The sequence below is a fragment of the Coenobita brevimanus genome, chromosome 97 (genome assembly GCF_032717465.1).
Source record: "Coenobita brevimanus isolate Jiangsu-jjx chromosome 97, ASM3271746v2, whole genome shotgun sequence".
Taxonomy (NCBI): domain Eukaryota; kingdom Metazoa; phylum Arthropoda; class Malacostraca; order Decapoda; family Coenobitidae; genus Coenobita; species Coenobita brevimanus.
The window spans coordinates 28,197,050-28,223,917 of NC_137050.1; the positions used below are offsets into that span (position 1 = coordinate 28,197,050).

Below are 26,868 nucleotides of genomic sequence, written 5' to 3' on the forward strand. Positions count from 1 at the left end.
CTTGGGCCACAATAACGACTAAAATTTCAATACTGCAGTGACATTGTCTTTTGTTCCTTTGATTTCTTCTTATCTTAGTGACAGGAAAATAAGAGTAAAAGTAGATGATGTATATTCGAATTTCCACTCAACTAACGCCGGCGTGCCGCAGGGATCAGTTCTGGCGCCAACCCTATTTCTGGTTCATATTAATGATCTCTTATCTGTCACTTACAATTCCATTCACTCATATGCAGATGACTCAACACTACATAGTTCATTCACACTCAGACATCCATTTACAAAGTCTAATATTTCTACCTCTCAACTCAGTACAGCCATCTCCATAAATCAAGATCTATCTACAATCAGTGAATGGGGACAAAACAACCTTGTCTCTTTCAATGCTAGTAAAACTAAATATACACAGTTTACTAATAGACAGATATTGCCAGATTCGTACATTACCTTCAGTGCTACTAATATTCCCATCTCCAAAAGTATTGAAATTCTTGGTGTCTCACTTAACAGTGCCCTCAGCTGCACCTCTCATGTCAGATCACTTGCTAAAACCGCCTCAAAGAAACTTGGATTATTGTACAGAGTCCGTAACTTCTTCGCCGATGAGCAGTTAGCTATAATTTATAAGAGTCATGTGCGCTGTCAGCTTGAATATTGCTCACCCTTGTGGAATTGTTGTGGAGAGGTTGCATTAAGACAACTAGACAAAATTCAGAATAAAGCTGTTAGAATCATTAACAACCCTGCCATTACATATAAACTACCTCCCCTGCAAGTAAGAAGGAATATTGCCTCCCTTGCATTATTTTACAGATATTTTTTTGGCAAATGCTCAGACGAAGTTGCGTCCATGGTGCCACCTCTCTATGCCTTCCCTCGTGCTACACGGACATCTGGTAGCGCTCATGACTGGAATGTCACTCAACCATATTGCAGAACTTCTGCCTATCAGAATTCTTTCATTCCCCGAACTGCATCTCTCTGGAACTCGCTTCCCCAGAGTTGTTTTCCTCCAAATTTCAACCCACAACTGTTCAAGTCTAATTGTTACAGATATTTTATGAACAGAGGACACCAGTAATCTGGTGTATGGATTATTTTTTTTTACCCATTTGTTTTTCCTTCCTTTGTTCTGTTATTTATTATAAAAAAAAAAAAAAAAAAAATGTCACCCTCAGTATTCACATGTGACAGCTTAGTGTATCTCACACTTGTGCACTATATTAAATTACAGTACATGAACCAGACACTGATAAGGTAACATTTGTGAGCAAATGCTTGACATTTTCCAAAGTTTGCATTTTATTTGATAATAAATTTAATTGTTTGTATTTGTCACTCATGTGATAAGAATCACAGAAAAAACATTGAAACATGCCTTGTACCATAACTATGTTCAAAGCCAAACAGATCTTGTCATTATAGTATTGGAGTGGTTATTTTGGCTTCTGGTGTGTCCATCCCATTCTTATTTACTTTTTTGAGGCTACAGTACAATCTTAAAGGTCTGAATTGAAAATGTGAATAAGTATCTAAAGGAGCCAGGTCCAGGCACATGCATAGTAATTTGGGGAATATTTGGCACAGAAAGTAAAGGTGTGAATCCATGGCAACAAGCATTGGTAAGAAGAGCAAAAACAATGCCAATTAGAACAAAACAAAATCCCTTTGATAAGCTTAATGATAACCATTTGCATAGACTGATTATAATAGTAATTGGTTTGTTTTTCATAATGAAAAGATGATTTCACAAATCGTAAAGGAAATTTAAACATGCATGGGTTGTTTTTGACTGATGTTTAGGACTGGATTTTAATTTATGACCATGTGAGGTTGTTTATTGTATGTACTGTACTATATATCATGATGTGGTGTTGATGACTAACCTTTGTAGAATTTTGCATTTCATTTCAGAATAATTGTTGTGAAAGGAGGGTACATGTTTCACCTTGCTCATGTTCTACTGGAATAGTGGAATCATTGATAGTATGGTTTATGGTCAGTTCGCTTACAAGTCATTTCACTCACATTTTTTAGTTGATTTACCCATACGTACGGTTTGGTTCTCAAAAAAAAAAAAATTATGACCATATTGTCTTCAACAGTTCACTCACAAATCCAGCCAGCCATAGTTAGAGTATATATAATATATGCACTGAGGCATCTTCCCAGTGTCAGGCTTTGTTTATGCTTAGCCAGGCACTAAATAGCTATGCAGTATACACACACACACACACATTAAGTCTCAGGTTGTCTAATTTATTCGGTGACCCCAAATATTAAAATGTTCGTAAGTATATAAGCTAGAAACTTTATCAGTTTTTAAAATTTACATGTCTTTTAAATATATTAGTTTGGTGAAAATAATTGACTTTATTGGATACATTTATGTGAAGCGACAGAATGTTGTGAATGTTTTTGGCGTATCAGATGGAGCCAGGATTCCGGGGGCTTGAATGATGAGTGAATGGAATGTGGCCCATTAGACTGGGCAAACTTAGGCTGTCTAGATGTGTTACTCCTCACCCTGCCGTAGGGTGGGAAAGGAGATATGGATGATGATGATGACGATGATGATGTGAAAATAATGCCTTTTTATTTCTATGTGGAGCTGAGTTGGCCAGTGGTCGTAGTGGAGTGCAGTGTTCTACCTAAACTACCTCTTGTGTTACTCATTAACTTGTCTCACTTACTTTACTCACTCCTCCTTTTATTAATGACCTTTTCTGTTCTTGTCTGTTGTAAGAAACTATACAAGATACCCTCTGAAAAGCTTAATATGGTATTGTCCTGTAGTGCACTGGTAGAATCACATCAGGAAAGTAACTGATAGTGTGAATCAGTAAATTTCTACATAATTAAAATTACCTCTGAGCAAACTAGGTCCATAGTGTAGGTCAAATGACTTGTGGGCAAAATGACCAATTCCAACAGATTATACGGTAACTGAACTCTTGAAATCAGATGAAGGAAGGAAAGGGTGGACGTGAGGTTCTGTTATACATCGCTAAAAAGGTTAAGAACTGCTTCTCCAGAGTTTTTATAGCAGTAGTGAGGCATGTGTAAAGGTATATGAATGGTTCATTACCAGTTTTGAAGGGAAGCAATAGTATTGGGTATCCCCGTAGCTGTTGATTGGTACTAAATGAATCTTATGAGCAGTGGAACATCTTAGTTTAATGTAAATGGAGAAAATAATGTGCTCAGTTTATAATGTACTTAGAAATCATAGACACTTCTGTTCTATCCTCAGTACCTTGCTGCATTTTTCTCATTCTTTTCAGGTACCAATAAACTATCATTGAAGAGTAGGCTGATGAAGACAGGAAAACTACTTTCAGTGAATGGCAGCAGCAACAAGGAAAATGAAAACAAACTGCATCAGCCCTTACATCTTCAGCAGCGGTTTTCAAGAAATATAGGTTTAGAATCCGTGAGTGAGGAGCCTTCAGGTGACCATGATGGAGAAAGTGATGATGATGATGATGAAACCAATAATACTGGAAAATCAAGACCTAATATTGCTCCTAGAGTGCATAATAATGCTCCTTTGCAAGCTCATAATATAAATAGATTTCCACAAGCACTCAGAAGACAGAGCACCTATACTGATGTTGATGAAGGTAGCTTTATTGAATTCTGTCAGGGAAACGAAGAAAGTTATCCACCTCCTAGCTCAGGTGACCAAGTCATTCCTCTGTTGTACTACACTTGTGAAAGCCAAAATGAAACTCAGTTTTCCACCTCAACTAAAACAAACAATGCTATGGTTGGATTCAGAAAGTTTCTAGATACTTTTAAGAAGCAGAGGGACATGAGAAACATTACTGAGGAGACTGAATGTGAAGCAGTGAGATCTCCTGGAAAAATTGTGGACTTTAATAGTGATGAGACTATTATTGCCTGTAGTGCAAATATGGTGAAACAACTGAAGCCTCGGAAATTCAACAAGGCAGCTGTTAACAGTACAGTTATTGGAAAGTTGTCCCATGGTTCCCATGCACAATCTCCCCTAATAGTCCCAGATATATCAACCCTCACCATACAGTCAGAGGTCGTTTCAAGCACAGACTCAACCAATCCTACACCTTCTTCATCTCCAGATTGGCAACAGAGAAAAGAATATGCAAATAGACAGCCAGTCATAGTTATTCCGGACAGTTCAGAGGAAGATGACTCTGAGCTCTTAAGTACTATGAATGATGCCACCACATTAAGGAGGCCAGCTGAAAGATTACAGAATGAGATGGTGTTTGTAGAGAATCATAAACAAGATGAACAAAACCATCCTGGATACAAACAGACAGGTTACATTTTAGGTAAAGATCAGTCATTGATAAGTGAGGATATAAGTATAGTGAGCAGCCTTCCCCCAAGTAACCTTGCTCAAAACCCAAATGAAATAGAAAAAATTAATAACAATGGTGTAGAGAACTCAACCAATAATTGTGCTGAAGGAAAGGCAATTTATGTTGCAATCAGCGATGGTGATGATCATGATATAGTATATGAGTATGAAGATATGGGACTACCTAATAAAGCTGTTAATGAAATCCCAAAAGTACAAACACCAGATGATGCAAAAAGCCCTTCTGTTGCTAAGTGGATCATGACTAGTCCATTTAAAGATAGTTCCTTTGGCACAAGCTTCCTGCAAATGCATGATGAATCCAGTCTCAGTGAAACTCCCAGCCAGCCAAGAGTTCCTAGTACAGGTAATAACACACCTGAATCATTTAAGAAAATTTCTGGTAAAAGATCACCTAAAGACACACAGAGAAAATTAGAAAAGACAACTTATTCTGTCCAGAGGAATATGAAGGCTGCAGCTTTTGTCAGTGCTTCTTCCTCTAGTGATGAGTCAGAAGAATTTTTTAGAGTAAAACGTTCGGGAAAAACTTGTCAGGTGATTCAGTCAAGTTCTGAAGATTCAGATAATGGGGACGTAGGCAAGGTTAATATTGCACAACGAAAGAGAGTATCAAAGCATTCTAGATTGGGTACTTCACTGAGGGGAAACTATATCGTAGATTCTAGTAAGTCATCCTTTGAGGAATCCTTGCATCTTAGACTGTCAGAGGGGCTTAATAGATCAAATAAAGTGTCAGAGAAAAGTATAAGAACTATCAGGAGATCAGCTGCATCACCATATAATACAGTAAAAAGTCCCCTTGCTGCATCTGTGTCTGGGGACTCTGATGATGTACTTAAAAGTCAAAGACATGTGCATGTCAGACGAATACCAAGCTCAGATTCAGACGACCACAGGAAGGATTCTGGATGTCCATCTCACGCATTAGATGATAGTTTACCTAATGTAGATATATGTCAAGGCAGTCCAAATAAAGCAAAGAAAATGTTAAAATTCTGCTCTCCATCCTCAGTGTCTAAGTCACAGGAAAAGCCTGTGAGTGAGGACAAAGGTGAAAGGATTGATATGAAGAGAATAGAGGAGGAACTCGATAATGTTTACAGTAAAGAATGGAGGAAAAATGAAACTGCAGTGCTCGGTGCTATTGCAAAAGAAGGCAAGCCAGAAAAGGGAGAAATAGGTAGAACCATAATAGAAGGAACGCAGAAACAAATACAGCAGCGTCTTGATTTTTTTACCGATGATGAGTCAGAGGACGGTTTGTCATATCAGGCTGAAGAAATATTAGTTGAGGAAAGTGAAGATGGTGAAGCTGAGAATGAAAAATCTGACAGAGAATCCTCAGGCAGTAAGAAGGGAGGTGGAAAGTCACATCACACATCAGATGGGGAGAAAGCAAAAGCATCAGATGATAGTTTTGAAGAGTATCTTAAGAAAGTGAAGAAAAAGATTGCAGAGGAAAAAGAGAAGCAGAAGGAATATGTGTTTGTTGGCCGGGATGATAAGTATGAGTCGAGTTTCATAGATGATGGTAGTAGTGATGAGGATGAGGAGAGCTTTTGCTTGCCTCCAGTTGCCACTTCCCGGCCGTCTCACAAACCGCAGTTGCGTTACCACCGTGGTAGTATCACCGATGATCTGAGGAAACGTGGATGTGAAGATGGCAAAGGAAAAGGAGAAAGGGGAGAAGGAAAAATTGGAAGAGGAGGAGCAAAAGTTAGAAGAGGAAAAGGGCCCGTAACAAGTGATAGCGGTGCTATCAGTAGAGGTATGTCCATTTGGCGAGATCCCCCAGCAGTCGTTCTTGACTCGGACTCAGACTCAGACTCAGATGTGTTCCCTGTCACCCTGAATAATAAGCCAAGGCCACCAGCTCAAACTCCAAAAATATTGCCCCTTACAACACCAAAGCCCACAAAACCTGCCAAGGTATACCCCAAAACTGAGGGGCATAAGAGGCAAGTCTCAAAAAGGTATGAAGCTAAGGGTACCATTAACACCACTCCAACCCTCTCATTCTTGGCATCTCTCTCATCCAATGTAAACATGATGCGTTGCCATCCTGATGCTGTGGTTTACACCAAAAATTTTAAAAGGAGAAGAGTGGAATTGGCTGAAAAACTACATAGATACTACAACACCCATGTCTTTGATAACAAACTCCCAGCAACAATGAACATTAAGTGGAATAACAGGATGACCAAGACTGCTGGATTCTGCTACTATCAGATTGACCGTTCCCAGCCATCTGGAAGAGGTGCACGCATTGAACTAGCAACTAAGGTATGTCCCATTGCATTATTTTGTGTCTTGTGGATATGAGAGAGAGGAAGTAGTGTGTGTGCTCAAGGAGGCAAGGTATGATGTGATGGCACTGTGTGCTGTAGAGATGAAAGGGTGGTGGATGAATGGAAGGTGTGAATTGTGTTAGGTCAGATATGAGTATATGTGGGTGAAGTAAAAAGGAAGTACTCTTCTAGATGAATAGTGGAAAAGAAGGAATGAAAAATTATAAATATATCAGCTCAAGGTGCACCAATATAATATTAGAATATTAAATTAAATGGCAGATGATTATAGGACCAAAGTAGAGGAGGAGTTAGGGTTACTGAATTGGAATGAAATGGATCTGGACAGCCTGTGGAATGCATATAGGGATTGCTTGGTTAGGAATGCTAAAGCAGTGTGTGGTGTGGCAAGAGTAACAACAAAGAAGAAAGGTACAGCATGGTGGGATGAGGAGGTGAAGAGAGCGGTGGAGGAAAAGAGGAAGAAGTGTCTAAAGTGGTTACAGGATAGGGGTTCAGTTGAAATAAAAACTGAATATGTTGAGAGCAAGAAGTACGTAAAGAGAATAGTGAAGAGGAAAGAGAAGGAGGTAAATGAGGATCTAGGAAGAAAAATGAATGCAAACTACTCTGAAAATAGAAAGTTATTCTGGAAAGAGGTGCGGAAGTGTAGAAGTGAAAGCGGAAAGAAATGTGATGGTGTGAAGGATGTAGGTGGTAGATTATTAACCCATGGAGATGAAGTAAGGACCAGATGGAAAGAATATTTTGAAAGCCTGATGAATGGGAATAGAGAGAGCAGAGCAGCTGTAAACATCATTGGTTTTGGGGGTGTGCAGAGAAGGCATGCAGTGCTAGGAGACGTGACACTCGCACAGGTGAAGAGTGCTGTGAAGCGGATGAAAAATGGGAAACCAGCTGGGGTTGATGAGGTGTATGCAGAGATGATTAAGTGTAGTGGAGAGAGTGGAATGAAGTGCTTGTTGAAGATGTGTAAGAAGGCATGGATGAGTGAATCTGTGCCTGCAGAGTGGAAGAAGGCTGTGATTGTACCCCTGTACAAAAATAAAGGTGAGTGAAGTGAGTGCAAGAATTATCGTGGCATAAGTGTTATGAGGAACACACTGAGGTGGTTTGGCCATGTGGAGAGGATGGAGGGTGAAAGACTGACGAAGAGAGTGTATGTGAGTGAGGTGGAGGGGGAAAGAGGGAGGGGGAGGCCGAGGATGAGATGGAGAGATGGGGTGGAGAGGTATATGAGAGAGGGGGGTGTGAGTTGGGAGCAGGGGAGTGAAATGGCGGGGGACAGGGCGACTTGGAGGCGATTTGTTTGTGGCCACCCCAAACGGGATTGAGGCGTCTGGCAATAAATAGATAGATAGATAGATAAGTTTATTGAGTGTGGTAGGGAAGGTATATGGAAGAATTATGATAGAGAAAGTAAGAGAGATATCAAAAGTCCTAGTGAGTGATGAACAGGGTGGCTTTAGGAGTGGTAGAGGATGTGTGGACCAAATATTTGCAGTGAGACAGATAGCAGAGAAGGCTTGTGAGAAGGACCATAAGGTGTTTATGGCATTCATGGATCTGGGAAAAGCATATGACAAAGTGTACAGAGATGGATTGTGGAAAGTTTTGCGCATGTATGGTGTAGATGGTAAGCTGCTAGGTGCCGTCGAGAGTTTTTATGATGGTAGTGAAGCATGTGTAAGGGTTAATGGGCATCGAAGTGAATGGTTCACGATCGGTGTGGGCGTGCGACAAAGTTGTGTGATGTTCCCGCGGTTGTTCAATATATACATGAATGGGATGATGAGAGAAGTAAAAATACGAGTAATGGAGAGAGGGATGGCGTTGGTAATGAATGGTGATGGATGAAATATCTCAAATTTGTTGTATGCTGATGATGTAGTACTGCTTGCAAGTACCGGACAGGTAGTTGGTAGGCTAGTGCAGAGTTTTGCTTATGTCTGTAAGCATCGTGCCTTGAAAGTAAATGTACAGTAGATTAAAGTGATGGTTATCGAGAGAGAAGGTGACTCCCAGTGCGATGTTACAGTGAATGGAGAGAGACTGGAACTGGTGAGAGTGTTCAAATACCTGGGTACAGTGATAGAAAGGAGAGGAAAATGTGCAAAAGAAGTTAAAAGTAGAGTGACACAAGGAAGAAAAGTAGCTGGTGCAATGAAGGCGTTGATAAGAAACAGAGGCTTGAGTGTTGCAGCTGCACGAGGCTTACATGAAGGAGTATTAGTGCCAACTTTCACAAATGGATGTGAGACTATGGTGTGGCATGAAAATGAAGTCAAGAGTAAGAGCAGTGGAGATGGGACTGCTGAAGAATGTATGTGGAGTACAGAGGGTGGATAGGATACGAAATAATGTGATTCGTGAAAGATGCGGAGTGAGGAAGTCGGTGGACACCAGAATCAAAGAGAGTGTACTGAGATGGTATGGTCATGTGGAGAGAATGGATTACAATAGAGTGGTGAAAAAGGTATATCTGAGAGAATTCGAAAGAGGGAGGAGGCAAGGTAGGCCAAGGAGAAGGTGGAGAGATATGGTGAATGAATGTGTGGGGAAGAGAGGTTTAGAAGTCGGTGAGGCTAGGGAACTGACAGGAGATCGAGCTGGCTGGATGAATGTTGTGAGGAGAAGTGCATGATCAGGGATTTTTGGCACCCCTTTTTAACATGGCAGCGACTGGATTGACTCTATCGGATACAATTACGTGAAGCTACTGAACGTGGTGAATGTTTTTGGCGTATCCGATAGAGCCAGGATTCTGGGGGCTTGAATGATGATTGAATGGAATTGTGGTCCATTGGATTGGGCAAATTTGGACTGTCTGGACATTGCTACTCCTCACCCTGCCCTAGGATGGGAAAGGAGGTCCTGATGATGATGATGATGATGATGATGTATTAAAATGATGAGTATGTAAGGAAGAGAGATATTGAAGTCACTGAGGGTAGAGGATTGACAAGAGATCGAGCTGGCTTGATGAATATTGTGAGAAGAAGTGCATGATCTGGGATTTGGCACCCCTTTTTAACGTGACAGCATTCTGATGGATTCTGTCATATACGTTTATGTGAAGCTACAGAATGTGGTGAAAGTCTTTTGACATATCAGATAGAGCCAGGATTCCGGGCACTTGAGTGATGAGTGGATGGAAGTGTGGCCCATTGTACTGGACAAACTTGGGCTGTCTGTGTGTTGCTACTCCTCATGCTGCCCTAGGGAGGGAAAGGTCTGGATGATGATGATGATGATGATGGTGATGATGATGCATATGCATCATGAACTAAGTGGTGTAGAAGAGGACAGGTTAAGGTACCAACAGGATGAAGTGATGGGACAAATTTACTAGAGTTAACCTGTTCTTATTATTATATTTTAGCTGTATTCTAGCTGCCACCAGATTGTTTGAATAAGTTTAGGGGTGACCATTTTTTAGTGAATGCATTAGACACAACAATCCATTTCTATTTTATTTTGAGCAGTCACCCCACCAGGGATAAACTGTCTAATTGTAGTGAAAATTAATGAAAAATATATAATGTTGTTGAAGGAGTTAAAAAGCATTTGTGATGGGAGAGTTGTTAGTGGCCCAATGAATGATGTATTGAGTCATTTTGGAGTGCCAAGGGAGAAGGATAATGGGCAGTAGCTAGAAGACAATGATATATCAGAACTCCCCCACCCCCCTTTTTTTTTTTTCCCCTTCAAGGTATCAGTTGGGAATTTGTTATGGCTAATGCCAGTCAGTTTTCTGTCTGTCGATCTATCTGTTGCCAGACGCCTTACTCCCATACGGGGGGTCCACAAACAAATCACCTCCACGTCAACCTGTCCCCCACCATTTCACTGCCCTGCTTCCAATTCACACACCCCTCTCTCATATACCTCTCCACTCCATCCCTCCACCTCCTCCTTGGCCTTCCCCTCCCTCTCTCCCCCTCCACCTCACGCACATACACTCTCCTTATCAGGCTCCCATTCTCCACTCTCTCCACATGGCCAAGCCACCTCATTGTGTTTCTCCTAATGCTTCCTATCACATCCACATCCACACCACAACGTTCTTTCACATAATCCTTTGTCAGTCAGTCTCTCTGTGTGACTCCACAGGCTTCTCTCAAATAACTTATTTCCACTGCTCTCACTCTTGACTTGTGTCCCTCCAACAACATCCAAGCTTCACTTCCATATGTTAAAGTTTGTATCACAATACTGTCATGTAATAACTTTTTCACTTCCATGCTCACTTCCCTGTTTCTTATCACTGCCTTCAAGGAACCAGCAACCTTTCTTCCTTGTTGTACCCTTTCAAGCACTTCACCCTCCAAACTTCCATCCTTACTCATCACACTCCCCAAGTACTTAAACGTACTCACATTTTTAATTTCCTCCACATCCAACCTCACTGTACATTCACTGACTTCACCTCTCTCGAAGACCATAACTACCCTTTCCTACATTCACCTTTAGATTCCGTTTCTTACACACTCTCCCAGACTCATCCACCAAGCCTTGGAGCTCCTCTTCGCCTTCACCTAACAACAGAGTATCATCTGCAAACAATAGTACAGGGAGTTTCCAAACACTACCCTCTCTCACCAGGGCCACTCCAACATCCACATCTCTACCTTGTATCTCTTTTATAACCCCATCCATATACAGATTGAACAACCATGGAGACATGACACAACCCTGTTTCAACCCAACCTTCAAATAGAAAAACTCACTCAGTTCACTATCCACACGCATTGCAGCCTTAGCGCCCTCATACATACTCTTCACAGCACTCAGCAACTTCCCATCTACTCCATATATTCTTAATACTTTCGACAATCCTTGTCTATCCACCCTGCCATATGCTTTCTCCAGATTCATGAAGGCTGCATACAACTTCTTTCCCTTCTCTAGAAACTTTTCCACTAAAGATCTAAGAATGAATATCTGATCTGCACAACCTCTTCCCTTCGTAAAGCCTCCCTGTTCTTCTCCAATTAATTCCTCTGTTATTTCCCTAACTCTGTCAGTAAGTATCCTCCCGTATACTTTTCCTTTTACACTAAAAAGACAAATGCCCCTATTTCTCACCATTCATTATATATATATACAGTATATATATACACATATACAGTACCCTCGCGTCCAACATGCATTTGTCCAGCACGATTCGCGTCCAGCACGGAGAGCAAAAACTTAGTACGATTTAATACAATTTCATTACTGTAACATGGATGCATTAGCCTAACATGCACGGAGCTCCGAGACATGGGCGAAATCCACAGAGTTCGCCTCTAGCTTGATCACCCCTGGTCCAACACGGTCATACTGGATGTTCCTGTGATGCTGACAGCCAATCAAAACTTCTGATCAAGTTGCCTCCCCCACCCGCTATCGTGACGTGATCGTGATGTTGCCCAGTCAAAAATGCTTCTGCTCTCACATGATGTTTTGTTTAAATTTCTCCCACCACAGTGCCACTCAGTCGCATAATTTGCATTGGAAGGTGCTTTTTTCTCCCTGCATTTTCTGCCTTTGCAACTGCATTTTATCCTGCTCACAATGCCTAGGAAGCCTTCTGAGAACCCCAAGAAGCGGCGGCACCCCCCTCAGGCCACCAAGCTAGAAATTATCGAGAGGAAAAAGAAAAGGGAGAGGAAAGTGGACATTGCCAAGGCCTACGACGTGAAGGAAGCCAGCATGAGGACCATAATAAAAAACCAAGACAAGATCATGGCAGCAGTGAAGGCTTACGGAGTGCTAGGACAGGCAGAAGCAGGACTTTCCATGGATGTGGATGAGGATAGTGATTCTGAGTGTGATTTCGCAGGATTTATGAGGGACATTGAGGAGGAGCAGCAGCCATTAACCGCTAGTGATGCCAGCAGCTATCCTCCGAGGACCCAGTAGGACTACCTACAGCCTCAGATACCACCTTCCATTCCCAGCAAGCCCACCAACACTATCCTAAAAGGTTAGTTATCATTCATAGTACAGCACCATTTATTATGATTACAGTAGTACCAATATATGTAAAGGTATATGTTAGGTATTTAGGGTGACTTTTCCTAGGGTTGCTGACATAATTCATTTTTCCCCATAAGCTCTGTTGTTTGTCCAATACGTTTTTGGTCCAACACGGGACCTGTGCATGACAATATTGCCGTGTTTTATATATGTATATATATACACACACACATACACACAGTGGGCTCGCCTACTTCATGAGCTCAGAGTGCGCGAATCGCATTGTGTGCGAGTGACCAAAAATCATAACGAAAAACCTTCAATGCCCGAGTTTACCTCACAAAATGCGAGGTAGAGGCAAGGAGTGGCTCAAAAACGCCGTTTTCCATCAGTACGCGACCCCCACCCCCACACAACGCGCCTAGAGACTGGTGGGGAAGGTGCTCAAGAGGAGTCTACAGTAAGATCTCGCCAATAACAACTCTGACAATAACGTTTTTGGCAATAAGAGTAAGTTAGAATAGGTACCCAGTTTTTATGCTATTGACTTCTATTTCCCGAATACAGTACCAAGTTGTTATACTGCCAATACGTCCATAACAAGATGAGGAATGAAACAGACAAGCAAGAAGAGATGAAGGAAATTGCCGAAAATGTGAGCAGTAGCAAGGAGGAGAGGGAGGATCCTCCCCTCACCACCTTCCCTGACTCACCCACCCCCATCCACTCCTCCTCCACTGCCCCACCTGACTCACCAGCTGCCTCCCCCTCCACCTCCACAGCCCCACCTGACTCACCTGCTTCACCTGGCATACCTGCAACCCCACCATAATGACTGTTGCTGCATTCTGGAAGAAATATGACATTCAACAGGCCCTAAATTTCTTCGTCAAAGCCTGGAATCATACAATGGCAACCATTAAACAAGCATGGTGCAGCTGAGGTGGCGGCAGGGGCACTCTAAGTGTGTTGCTGCGCCTTGGAACCCCTGTTATTTAAGCCCATCAGGCCTGTTGTCTTCTGTTGTTAAGGTGACTGACCATATTTTTGTTACTGTAGCTATATCTATAGTGTAAGTTCGAAAAAGTTTCCCTTTATTATGTCTCTAAGGGTCAAAAGAGTCCAGATATGAGGGGGTACTGCCCATATGTTATTTTTCCTTTAAGATTATGTATTCCCACTGAGCGATTTCACAGTGCACGAGGACCATGACCGCCCAATCTTTAGCACACTGTGTGGGCCCACTGTATATATATATATATATATATATATATCTATCTCATCCCATCAGCCTTTTGAATGTCCACTGCAGGACCAGCCTATCCCGACCGAAGTCGGGACGATACAGCCAATGTATCTTTACCAGGTGGCTTAGGCTGTCTGGTAGAGATCGTATGTTGGGTGAGAAGTGCTTGTAAGTGTAATTGTAGTGTTGGAGTGGCTTTGGATGTGTGTGTAGTCTGTGAACCAAGTGTAATCGGCCCGTGCAAGCCAACTGGGTGCAAGCATACTTTATTGTATGCGACACTGATTCAGCCACATCACCCCTTATGTCTCCCAAGCAGTACATGGCCAGAAGAATGCTCCCAAAGTTTATTACCCTGGCGGGGTGCGAACCCTCGTTCTTCAGTGTACGAAAATGCACACTTTACCACTGTACCACAGAGGCCTCATATATATATATATATATATATATATATATATGTATGTATGTATGTATGTATGTATATATACACACATACACACAGTCTTTTAAATGCAGTGTATCCAGGCATCTCAAAATGAGTGGATCTTGAAATTGGCTCTCTGTTGTATTGTTTTTGTGTTTTTCTTGCAAAGAAAGGTTTGCAGGCTCCGGCCTTTGGTTCATTCTTCCTTACATTAAAAGAAAAAAAATATGTCCACACACATGTACATGCACACACACACGCACACCCACACGCATACCCCCCCACACACACATGCACCCACATCCCCCACACACACACACACACACAAATTCAAAGCAAAATTTGTTCTACTGACAAACAGAGACAGGACCTCATGACCGTAACTCATTTCCTGTATATCACAACTAGCTAAATACAACTAGGTAAATACACACACACACACACACACACACCAATTTTCAGGCTTCAGATGGTCTGGCACCTATTAATTCATCATAATCAATTGCTGAATATGGAGTTTGACTGGAACAGGGAAGGTTTGTTGGCAGATCCAGTGTTTAGCATTGGCCTTTGATTGATGCTGCTACAATGAGCAGGCCAACAGACAGGATGCAGTTTGGGAAGATGGCAGGTTTACGTGGGTTGATTGCAGAAATGCTGAAGGCTTCAGGAGATACAGGAGTGGGATTAGATCCTGATTCAATGAATATGGTTATATATGAGTGTTTTGCCCCAGATGAGTGGGTGAAGAGGATCGAGGAGTGGCTTGTTAAGAGTGCTTATGGCAATGTATGTGGGTGCTCGCACCCAGTTGAGAGTAAATGGAGAATTGAGTGATGAGAGTTTTGTGAATGTTGTCGTGTATCAGGGGTCATCGAGCCTCTTATTGTTTGTCATGGTGCTTGAAGCTCTCATGTGACCTCAGAAATGGACTCCCATAGAAGATATTTTATGCTGATGACTTGTGTTGATTGCAGAAATTAAAAGGGAGCCGGAGGAAAGATACAGGAAACTGAGAGATGGAATGGATTGCAAAGGTTTGAGAGTAAATGTGAATGAAAAAAGTGATGATATCTTGGGCTGGTGGTGGTACTGTCTAAACAGAGGGAGAGTGGCCATGTGTGGTTTGCCCCAAGGGTGTGGGAAGTAACTCCATCTTATTCAGCATTTGTGAAAGTGGGTGCCTAAGAGGTGTACAGTAATGATATTTAAGGCAGACTGCAAGATAATACTTGTTTTGTGTGTGTGGTGTGTCGGGGAGAGCATGTAGAGATTGTCAGGTGTGAAAGGATTGATCTTGCTGGTAAGTCTCTTGAGTGTGTGGAAGAGTTTTGTTATTCGGGAGATATGTCATGTGCAGGAGGTGTGGCCCAAGCTAGCTCTTTGGCTAGCGTGAGGAGTGGTTGGAGGAAGTTTGGGGAGCTGTTGCCTCTCCTGACATTGAGAGACCCCTTCCTCCATGCTAAGGGATCTATGTGTGCAGCATGTGTTAGGAATGTAATGCTGTTTGGTAAAAAACATTGGCAGTGAAGAAAAATAATTGTTAGGCTCAAACATACAGAAATGAGAATGATTAGAAGGATGAGTAATACGTCCTTGAATGCAAGGCCTGTGGGAGGCTAGGTTTACAATTGAAGAGTTGAGAGGAAGGATGGAACTGGAGTGTACTGGTGCTGTGATAAGGAGGGGCAGATTGAGATGGCTTGAGTGTGAAGAGGATAGAGGATGACAGTAGGGTGTGGAGGTGGGAATTGTGAATGTTAGGGGTATGGTTATGAGAGGTAGACTGAAAAAGACCTGGGATGAGGTCATAGAATGTGACGTCAGGGATAGGGGACTGAAAAGGGAGGCTGCCAGTGATCAAGCAGTGTTGAGAGCTGCCATTAGGTGACCAGGGCCGACACATGCAAACATGTTGGAGTCTTTATAAAAGAATACAAACAATATGAAAATTACGAGAAGGCATTTGAAATTCCCGTACCCACCAGACTGGTTTACCAGGTAGCCACAGGTGGCATTGAGTGTAATGCGTGCCCACTTGTATTACTTTGACTCCGCATGTTGGTGGTGATTCCCATATTTTATCTTGTTCTTAGCCTGTATTACTCATGTTTAACAACAGCTGTGGCTTAAGAAAGTTGCAAGTGTTTCATTGGTTGTGTCAAGCATAAATACCAGCTGTATCAGTACAGTCAAACCACCTAGAGCGTGGTTGATTGGTTCGCAGAACTACCGCAGTGACAATAACCCACAGTAACCAGATGAAGCAATAAATAGGAATAAATGTAATTGGTTGAGGGTCAGCAAGTTTACACTACCTTTTTTTTTTTTTTTTTTTTTTCCCAAATAATAACCCCCCAGAAGACTGGAGGACTGGATCAGCAATGTTTACACCGACTCAGCTGCTCTCAGTTGTGAACCATATGACCCTTTTCTCTCTCATTTCTTGTAAATGACTTTGTGAGCCAGCATTGGTATCAGTGTATGGTGAGTATGAAACACTCACAATTAATCATTCCAGACCATCAGCTTATGTTCTTGTGAACACATCTCATAATATTTCTCGTCCTTTAAGTTTACTTTTAACTCTTGCTGAGCTGCACACCTCATATGAGGCACAAAGAAGGTCTGCACAGGCCAAGCTGCAAGCTTCATACGAGGTACAGTTTACACTGGTTGTAGGACATTGACTCAGGTTAGGTAAACTACCTTACAGTTAAATACAGTACAGTATTATATCATCACTTCAGTTTATTCTGATATGTGATGTGCTGAAAGAACAGATGGTGAAGAAGAGAACCTATGCACCCAGGAGAAAAATATAGAAGTTGAAATCCAAGCAGTAAGGGATGCCTTCTAGAGCAAGATAAGTAGAGTGGTGACTAAACAGGGAGCTGTTGACAGAAGTGTTAATGAACATTACAAAGCTCTCAAGAACAATCTCCTGAGAGTTACTGATTCACTGTGTGGATGGACAAGGGCCCCTCCAAGACATAAGGAAATGTGATGGGATGAGGGTGTAGAAGTCGCCGTTAAGGAGAAAAAAAGAATTTTCCAGGAGTGGAAAACGGGCAGTATCAGAGAGGAATTCATGGTTGCTAAGAGTAGGGCCAGAAAGGAGATGCTGTACACAGGGCAAAATCTGAATCCCATGGACTTTCACTGGGTAACCAGAGTAGTGCTGAAAGGAAGAATATAGTATTTAAGGTGGCAGATCAGATGAAGAGGGAAGACAGGGATATTATAGGTGAACAGTGTGTAAAGAATGATGAAGAAAATGTAGTGGTTGAACAGCGAGGATATTAAAGACGCCTGGAGAGAGCATCGTAACAGGTTGCTGAATGAGGAGTTTGACTGGAACAGGGAAGGTTTGAAGTCAGCAAATCCATTGTTTGACCCTTGGTCTTTGATTGATGCTGTTACTGTGAGCAGGGCAATAGGCAGGATGCAGTTGGGGAGGGTGGTGGGTGTGTCAGGGTTGACTGCTGAAATGTTGAAGGCCTCAGGAGATAGGAGTGAGTTTAGTTACTGATTTGATTAATTTGATTATAAATGAGTGTGTTGTCCCAGAGGACTGGCTGAAGACTGCGACTGTAAATGTGTGAAAGGGGACGGCTGATGCCATGGAAAGAAGAATTATACAGGCACAAAACATTTGGACCAGATAATGAAGGTACTGGAGAGAGTCCTAAAAAGTATGATAAAGGAATGAGTGAATATTGATGAGATGCAGTTTGGGTTTATGCTAGACAAAGGTACCACTGATGTAATTCATTGTCCGACAGCATGAGGGAAAATATATAGGAAAGTAAAGGGAACTATACTTCGTTTTTGTTGATTTGGAGAAGGCCTTTGAAGAGCTCCTAGGAGGAGATGAAGAGTTGAAATGAGTAATGAGAAAGCTTGGGATCAAGGAGTGGCTGGTCAGAGTGGTTATGGTCATGCAAGTGGGTGCATACACCCAAATGACAGTAAATGGAGATTTGAGTGATGAGTTTTCCATGAATGTTGGCATGTTTCAGAAGTCAGTCTTAAGCCTCTTATTGTTTGTTTTGGTGCCTGAAGGTCTCTCACGTGACATCAGAAGTGGATTCCTATGGGAGTTGTATGCTAATGACTTGGTGTTGATTGTGGAGAATGAAAGGGAGGCAGAAGAAAGATAAAGAAAATGAAGAGATGGAATGAGTCACAAGGATTTGAGAGTAAATGTGGATGAAATAAAAGGGATGATATCGAGGGCTGGTGGTGGTACTGTCACAGCAGAGGGAGTGTGGCTATGTGCAGTTTGCCACAAGGATGTGGGAAGTAACTTCATTTTGTGCAGTGTTTGTGATAAATGGGTGTATAGGTGATGTAGTGGTATTAGGGGTAGACTGTGAAATAATGCTGACTTCTTTTGTGCAGTGTGTCAGGGAGAGCATTTAGAGAGTGTCAGGCGTGAAGGTATTGGACTTGCAGGAGTCTCTTGAGTGTGTGGAGGAATTTTGTTATTTGTGGGACATGTTTTGTGCTGGAGGTTAGGCTGAAGCTAGTTCTGTGGCTAGGGTAAGGAGTGTTCAGAAGAAGTTCAGGAAGCTGTTGCCTCTCCTAATACTGAGAGGGCCCTCCCTCAGTGCTAAGGGACCTTTGTGTGCAGCATGTGTTAAGAGTGTAATGCTGTTTTTTAGTGAAACCCGAGCAGTAAAAGAACGGGACATTAATTGGCTAAAATGTACAGAAATGAGAATAATTAGATGAATGTGTCATACATCCTTGAATGCAAGGCCTGGAGGGAGCTAGGATTGTGACTAAAGAACCGAGAGGAAAGATGGGACTGGAATGTGCTTGTGCTGTGATGAGGAGGGGCAGATTGAGATGGTTTGGGCATGTTGAGAGGATGAAAGATGACAGTCGGGTGCAGGCCAAAAAAGACCTGGGACATGGTCATATAGTGTTACCTTCAGGCTAAGGGATAGGGAGGCTGCCAGAGATTGAGCAGTTTGGAGAGCCACCATTTGGTGTCCAAGGCTGACGCATGCAAACATGTTGGGGGCTTCATAGACAATGCAGAATGATACCACAGTCAAATCAAAGGCTTATTTCCACCACAAGGATCTACTGAGGGACTTTATACATGAGAGTGGAGTGCATAAAGTGTTATTATATTTTGTGGTTGTTTGCATGTGGATACCAGTTGAAATGAGGCATGCCATCACCATAGTAACTGACATGTAGATACCCAGTGACCTACCACACTGGCTGCCCATACCTTCACATATATTTTTATTCTCTTGTCTGGTCATAATGGTGTATTAAAAGCCATTTGGGAGGATTTAATCCAGTAAGACATTTTTTTTTAATCATCATCATTATCATCATCATCCAGACCTCCATTTCCACTTTAGGGCAGGGTGAGGAGTAGCAATGTCCAGACAGCCCAGATTTGCCCAATCCAACGTGCCATGCATCCATTCACTCACCATTCAAGCCCCTGGAATCCTGGCTCTATCTGATACGCCAAAAACATTCATCACGTTCTGTAGCTTCACATACACGTATCCGACAGAGTCAGTCCAGACGTTGTCACGTTAAAAAGGGGTGCCAAATCCCTGATCATGTGCTTCTCCTCACAACATTCATCCAGCCAGCTCGATTTCTTGTCAGTTCCCTACCCTCACCGACTTCCAAACCTCTCTTCCTGACACACTCATCCACCATATCCCTCCACCTTCTCCTTGGCCTACCTCACCTCCTCCCTCCTTCAGATTTGCTCAGATATACCTTTTTCACCACTCTGTTGTTATCCATTCTCTCCACATGACCATACCATCTCAGTACACTCTCTTCGATTCTGGTGTCCACGGACTTCCTTACTCCACATCTTTCACAAATCACATTATTTTGCATCCTATCCACCTTCTGTACTTCACATACATTCCTCAGCAGTCCCATCTCCACTGCCGTCATTCTTGACTTTTCATTTTCATGCCACACCACAGACTCACATCCATATGTTAAAGTTGGCACTAACACTTCTTCATGCAAGCCTCATGCATCTGTAACACTCAAGCCTTTGTTTTTTATCAAGGCCTTCATTCCACCTGCTACTTTCCTTCCTTGTGTCACTCTCCTTTCCATTTCTTTTGCACATTTTCCTCTTTTTTTCTATCACTGTACCAAGGTATTTGAGCTCTCTCACTAAATCCAGTCTCTCTCCATTCACTGTAACATCGCACTGGAAGTCACCTTCTCTCTTAGTAATCATCAATTTACTCATTTCTACATTTACTCTTCAGGCACGATGCTTACAGACATCAGCAAAACTCTTTACCAGTCTGCCAAGTTCTAGTGTGGTATATGCAAGTAGTGCTGCATCATCAGCATACAACAACTTTGAGATATTCCATCCATCACCAACGCCATCCCCCTCTCCATTACTCATGTTTTTACTTCTTTTATCACCCCATCCTTATATATATTGAACAACCATGGAGATCACACAACCTTGACGCATGCCCACACCGATCGTGAACCATTCACTTAGATGCCCATTAACCCTTACACATGGTAATATTTTTTAATGATAAAAACAAAAAAATAAAACACTTCAGTTGTTTATTATGCTGTTAAATACACCTGTATATGTTGTTTATAGTTGTTGAAGAGGTAATATTTTTTTCCTTTTTTGCACTCACTTCAAGGAGGAGTGTTATATTTCTGTAACTCCTTTTAATTTTACTAAATTTTTCTTCCAACATGATTGCAGTCAGTGAGATTTTACCTGCCATATTGAAGATAATGCATTTTTTCATAAGGCCACAGTCAAGGAAAATCATAATAACGAAACCAGTGATGAAGGAGGATCAACTGTACTGGATAAGGTAAAACTGTTGAAAAAACTGGACCACGGTGGTCACATGCAGAAATTGTGCAACGTACGGTATTGGTTCATCACCTCTTTGTGATATAAAGAAGCAAAGGGAAAAATATTGAATTCGATTCTCACAATGATTCAAAGAAACAATTAACATTTAGAAAATCTGTGAGAGATGGTAAGAGTACTGAGCATAATTGAGTGATGATAGAATGGTTTCAACAGTCTCAAAGTGTTGGAGTGGGCTTGTCGGGTAAAATGAAAGTGAACCAGGCCCAGTTGATCCATAAAGAACTTAAATTAGAAAATGAGTGTGTTTACACCAAAGTATAGTGGATCAGAGGTGTATCGTTGAATTATTATACATCACCTTTATTGGTCTCTGTTGAATTACTGTGTATATGTGACCTCTGTTAGTTCAGCAAACAGTTAATTTGGTATTGCTCTGGAATCAAGGATGCCTATGGTGGATGCACAAAGTTCCCCTGTGCAGAGAGTTCTCATTCACCCAAGTGTGCATGCGCAAGACTGTTTGGACATGCACAGGATTCATTGCCAATGCAGTTTTCATTTGCACAAAGCTCCTCTTTAGAAAACGTAATGATCTAGCCTAACCTAGCTTATCTTAACTGGGGGCAAAGCCCCCAAACCCCCTTGATATTAGTTACCTTGGGGGACTTATCTGCACTGGGGATCTTCATCCATATGACACCAGAAAATCGATGGTGTATCGACATGTAGTATATAGGGTATATTATACAAGAGCTGATTGAATAGTATCTAACCTTTAGCTGGTGAAAAAAAACAAGCTCCCATACTGAGTTCAGACTTTAATCCCCTTCATAGAATGCCCTTTTGGACTCAACACACTAAACCAGCAGTTCTTCCATTGCTGGAAACATTTTATAAAGTCAGATAAGTGGTAGGTGGTGGTGACCATCATCCACTCACTTGATGTAGTGCTGCCTACTTCTTCTTTAGTCTTTATCATTCTTTTTCTGTGCCTGCCCTCCTCTCTTCCTATTTCTCCCAACTTTCCTGTCACTTTTTAATGCTTTTCTTTCCTTTACAGGTGGCTTACATTGAGTGACAAGCCTAATGGTTTCCTGTAAGCCAAGAAATCATTTACAACGGTGGGTGGTAACCATATAACCAAACCACATGTGCTCCCTACGTGTCAGCAAGTGGGTTGGTGGAGAGTTAGTGCCCCTCCCCGCAAAACAAATAACTCAAAGTCAAATGGCCACCCCTTACGGGATTATTGCGTCTGGCAGTAGATAGATAGATAGATAGATTTGGAGATCACCAGCAAGATCTTTGTTGCATTTGTCTTTATCTCATTTGTGTCCTCAAATCTCTAACCCTTCAATTACATCTTCAGTTTAGGGAGTAATAAAAAATCACAGGGAGCCATGTCAGGAGTGTAGGGAGCCTGCTGGACCTGTGTGGTACTGTGTTTGGCCAAAAAATCCACAAAAAATGAGTTAAGGGTGGCTGGGGACTGACAGCTTCACCATAATAATGCTCCAGCCCACTCATCCTATCTCATCCAGGATTTTTTGGTCAAACACAGGTATGGGATTTCACCATATCAGTTAACCATATAAAATGGGCTTCAATAGTGCAGTTTGTGCATTTTGATTTGCACGGGAATATTTCAAGATACCATAGCTGCGCAAATTAAGGATTTCCTGTATGTGAGCCATAAACACACACCACCCCATGGATATTAACCGTCACAGGCTCAATCCAGATAGAATGCCTTAACCTACTAAACCACTAGGCATCATTTTGTTATATGATCACCACCCTGTGTACTAAATGGTTGTCTGGTTTGCAGGAAGCCATTTGGCTCAGACTCAGTGTAGAGGCCACTGAAGGCAGCTGTATGTTGTGTGAGTGGATGGTGTAGGAAATGTGTCTGACTCTCAGCTTAGATTTGATAGTCTGTTCCCTAAGTAGCAGCCGTTTTCCTTGCCAAACTCCTTCACATGTACCTGTCACTTGCAGGTGATTGATGCCCCAGAGCGCCTACGAGACACCCTGATCCATGAGCTGTGTCATGCTGCTTCTTGGATTATTTCTGGCTACAAGGCTGGCCATGGACCACTCTGGAAGGCATGGTGAGCTGTGTCAACCTGTTTTCTGTGCTCATGATCAACTGTTAGGTGGGTTGCATGATGTGAGTATCAGGATGCTGATTGCTTGCTTTGAAATTCTGGGGATTTGGTTTTGAGTTCAAGAAAAGTTGAAAATTTCAATGAGGGTATTTGTGCTAATGTATGTTTGTAAACTGGTCAGGTTTTGCTGGGTTGTGGGTGGAGGCATCCATCTTCCACTCATTTGATGTACTGCTGCCTGCTTCATCCTACACATTATCATTCCTTTTCTGTATCTGTTCTCCTGTTTTCTCCCATCCTTCCTGTCACTACTAATTGCTCCTCTTTCCTCTTAGGGTGACTACACTGAATGACAAGCTTGATGGTTTCCATGTGACCTAGGAATCCATTTACAATGCTGGGTGGTAGCTATATAACCAAATTACAGGGTGAAATGGAGTCTACTATGGTCCCCTTTTAACTGGGTGGAGAGACACAAATGTGATATCCTTCCAGGAACCAGACCTTTGCACCTCACTGCAGTGAAGTGCTCTCTGCAGCGAGAGAACATTGATTCGCTGCGTGGGACAGACCTGCAGGTGCAGTTGCTTGCCGTCAGTAGAGGGGTCTGCTCAGCCAGACAGACTGGAGTTAACAACAGTAACAACAAATCACATTTACTGCTTTGGATTTTTTTGGATTTTTTGATTAGTTGTTGGATTTGTGAGGCAAATAGTGTATGTGTTTGGGAGCATGTGCATGCATGTATGTTTGTGCCTGCCTATACATGTGCCTGTGTTTGTGTGTGTGTGTGTGTGTGTGTGTGTGTGTGTTTATTTATTTTACCTAGTTGTAGCATACAGGATTTCAGCAAAGGTTATGTAAATCTGTCTCCATATCACAAATTATTCAGTCTATTTTTAAACACTTGGATGCTTTTTGCTGGCACCACCTTCTCTTCCAAACTCTTCCAGATGTCTATATCGTACTTCAGTTTATTCGGTCTTCTATCTTTCTTTCTTTTGTTCTTTCCTCGTCCCTCTGCCTATGGGTGACTTTACACTCCCTCTTCTGTCTTTCTTTCCTTCATTCTTTCCTCTTCCTTCTGCCTTCAGGTGACTTTATACTCCATCTTCTGTCTTTCTTTCCTTCTTTCTTTCCTATTTCTTCTGCCTACGGGTGACTTTATACTCCCTCTTCTGTCTTTCTTTCCTGCTTTCTTTCTTCTTCCGTCTGCCTATGGGTGACTCTACACTGAGTGACAAGCCAAATGGTTTCCTGTGCACCAAGAATCCATTTACTATGCTGGGTGGTAACCATATAACCAAATAATGGCGCCTGGTGGTTTAGTGGGTAATTACGGTTCTCCAGTCAGATTGAGCTGGTGAAGGTTTATATCCAAGAGATGGTTGGGGTTTATTGCTCATGTAATGCCACTCAGGGATGAGTGAGGCTGGGCACTCTCATCTTAAATGTCAAGACCAACTTGCTTTGCCCCGGGTTCCTACGCTTCTCATGGGGTGGCATAGGACTGGATGATGGATGGATAGGAAACTATATTTTTTCACATCATTTAAGCATCTGCTCCTGAGTTTATATTCATGTCCTCTTCTCCTTCCCTCATCATCCACAAACAAATCTCCATTTTTCACCTTTTCCAGTTTTCAAACTCCTTTAAATATAATCAGTTTCCTCTCTCTCTTCTCTCACTGAGCATTGGTAATGTCAGCTTCTTCAGTCTGTCTTTATAAGACAGTTCCCTCAAGCTTTGTAGCATCCTAGTTGCCATCCTCTGTACCTTTTCTGTTTTTCTTTTATTCCTTTTTAAATGCAATGACCATATCACTGCTGCATATTATAATTTCGGTTGCATCATGGGCACATTTATCTCTCTCAACCTCTCATCCAAATAGCTGAAAGCCATTCTCGTGTTAGCAGTCAGTCTATCTCCCCCTCCTTTTAACTTATTTATATGCTTCTGTGGTGATAGGTTATCCAGTGTGGTCATGCATAGATCATTCTCTTTCCTTGCTCTGCTGAAAAAGAGGACTTATGTACCTAGGAGGAAAATATGAAAGCTGAAAAACCAAGTAGTAAGGGATGCCTTCTATAGCGAGTTGAGGAGAGTGGTGGCTGAACAGGGAGCTGTGGACAGAGGCGTTAATGAACAGTACAGAGCCCTCAAGAACAATTTCTTGAGAGTTACTGATGTAACATGCAGCTGGACAAGAGGACCACCAAGACATAAAGTAACTTGGTGGTGGGATGAGGGTGTAGAAGCAGCAGTTAAGGAGAAATGAAGGCTTTTCCGGGAATGGAAGAAGGGTGGTAGCAAGGAGGAATATTTGGCTGCCAAGCGTAGGGTTAGAAGAGAGGTATACAGGGCAAAGTCTGAGTCACAGAGACAATTACTTGATAACCTAAATCATGGGGAAAGGAAAAATTTATTTAGGGTGGCAGGTCAGATGAAGAGGGATAATCGGGATATCATAGGTGAGCAGTGTGTGAAGAATGATGAAGGAAGGGTAGTGGTGAACAGTGAGGATATTAAAGATGCATGGAGAGAGCATTATAACCGGTTGTTGAATGAGGAGTTTGACTGGGACAGGGAAGGTTTGGAGCCAGCAGATCCAGTGTCTGGCCCTTGGCCTTTGATTGATACTGCTACTGTGAGTGAGGCAATAGGCAGGATGAGGGTGGGGAAGGCAGCAGGTGTGTCTGGGTTGACTGCCGAAATGCTGAAGGCCTCAGGCGATATAGGGGTGAGTTTAGTCACTGACCTGACAAATAGGATTATTTATGAGTGTGTTGTCCCAGATGATTGGCTGAAGAGTGTAATTGTAAATGTGTATAAAGGGAAGGGTGATGCCCTGGAAAGAGGAAATTATAGAGGTATAAAGCTTTTAGATCAGATAATGAAGGTAATGGAGAGAGTTTTAGAAGGTATGATTAGAGAAAGAGTGAATATTGATGAGATGCAGTTTGGGTTTATGCCAGGTAGGGGGACCACTGATGCCATATACATTGTTCGACAGCTTCAGGAAAAATATATTGGTAGGAGAAGGGATCTTTATTTTGTTTTTGTTGATTTGGAAAAGGCCTTTGACAGAGTCCCTAGAGAGGTGGTGAAGTGGGCAATGAGAAAGCTTGGCTTGGAGGAGTGGCTGGTTAGGGTGGTTATGGCTATGTGTGTGGGTGCTCACACCCAGGTGAGAGTGAATGGAGATTTGAGTGATGAGTTTTCCGTGAATGTTGGTGTGCATCAGGGGTCAGTCTTGAGTCCCATGTTGTTTATCATGGTACTTGAAGCCCTTTCACATGACTTTAGAAACGGACTCCCATGGGAGTTGTTTTATGCTGATGATTTGGTGTTGATTACAGAGAATGAAAGGGAGGCGGAGGAAAGGTTTAGGAAGAGGAGAGATGGTATGAGGCAAAAGGGTTTAAGGGTAAATGCAGATAAAACAAAAGTGATGATATCTAGGGTTGGTGGCGGTACTGTCAAAGACAAGGGAGAGTGGCCATGTGCAGTTTGCCACAAGGGCGTTGGAAGTAATTCCATCTTGTGCGGTGTGTGATAAATGGGTGCATAAGAGATGTA

General features: G+C 42.2%; 1 protein-coding gene across 1 annotated transcript in view; it reads left to right on the plus strand.

Annotated features, from left to right (window-relative positions):
• Window positions 1-26,868, plus strand: part of LOC145413636 (uncharacterized) — a 64,951-nt gene that overhangs the window by 2,360 nt on the left and 35,723 nt on the right. The window contains exons 2-4 of the mRNA XM_080283297.1: window positions 3,285-6,026; window positions 6,141-6,655; window positions 23,179-23,291. Of these exons, the coding sequence (XP_080139423.1) occupies window positions 3,285-6,026; window positions 6,141-6,655; window positions 23,179-23,291 (3,370 nt within the window). The remainder of the gene's footprint in view (window positions 1-3,284; window positions 6,027-6,140; window positions 6,656-23,178; window positions 23,292-26,868) is intronic.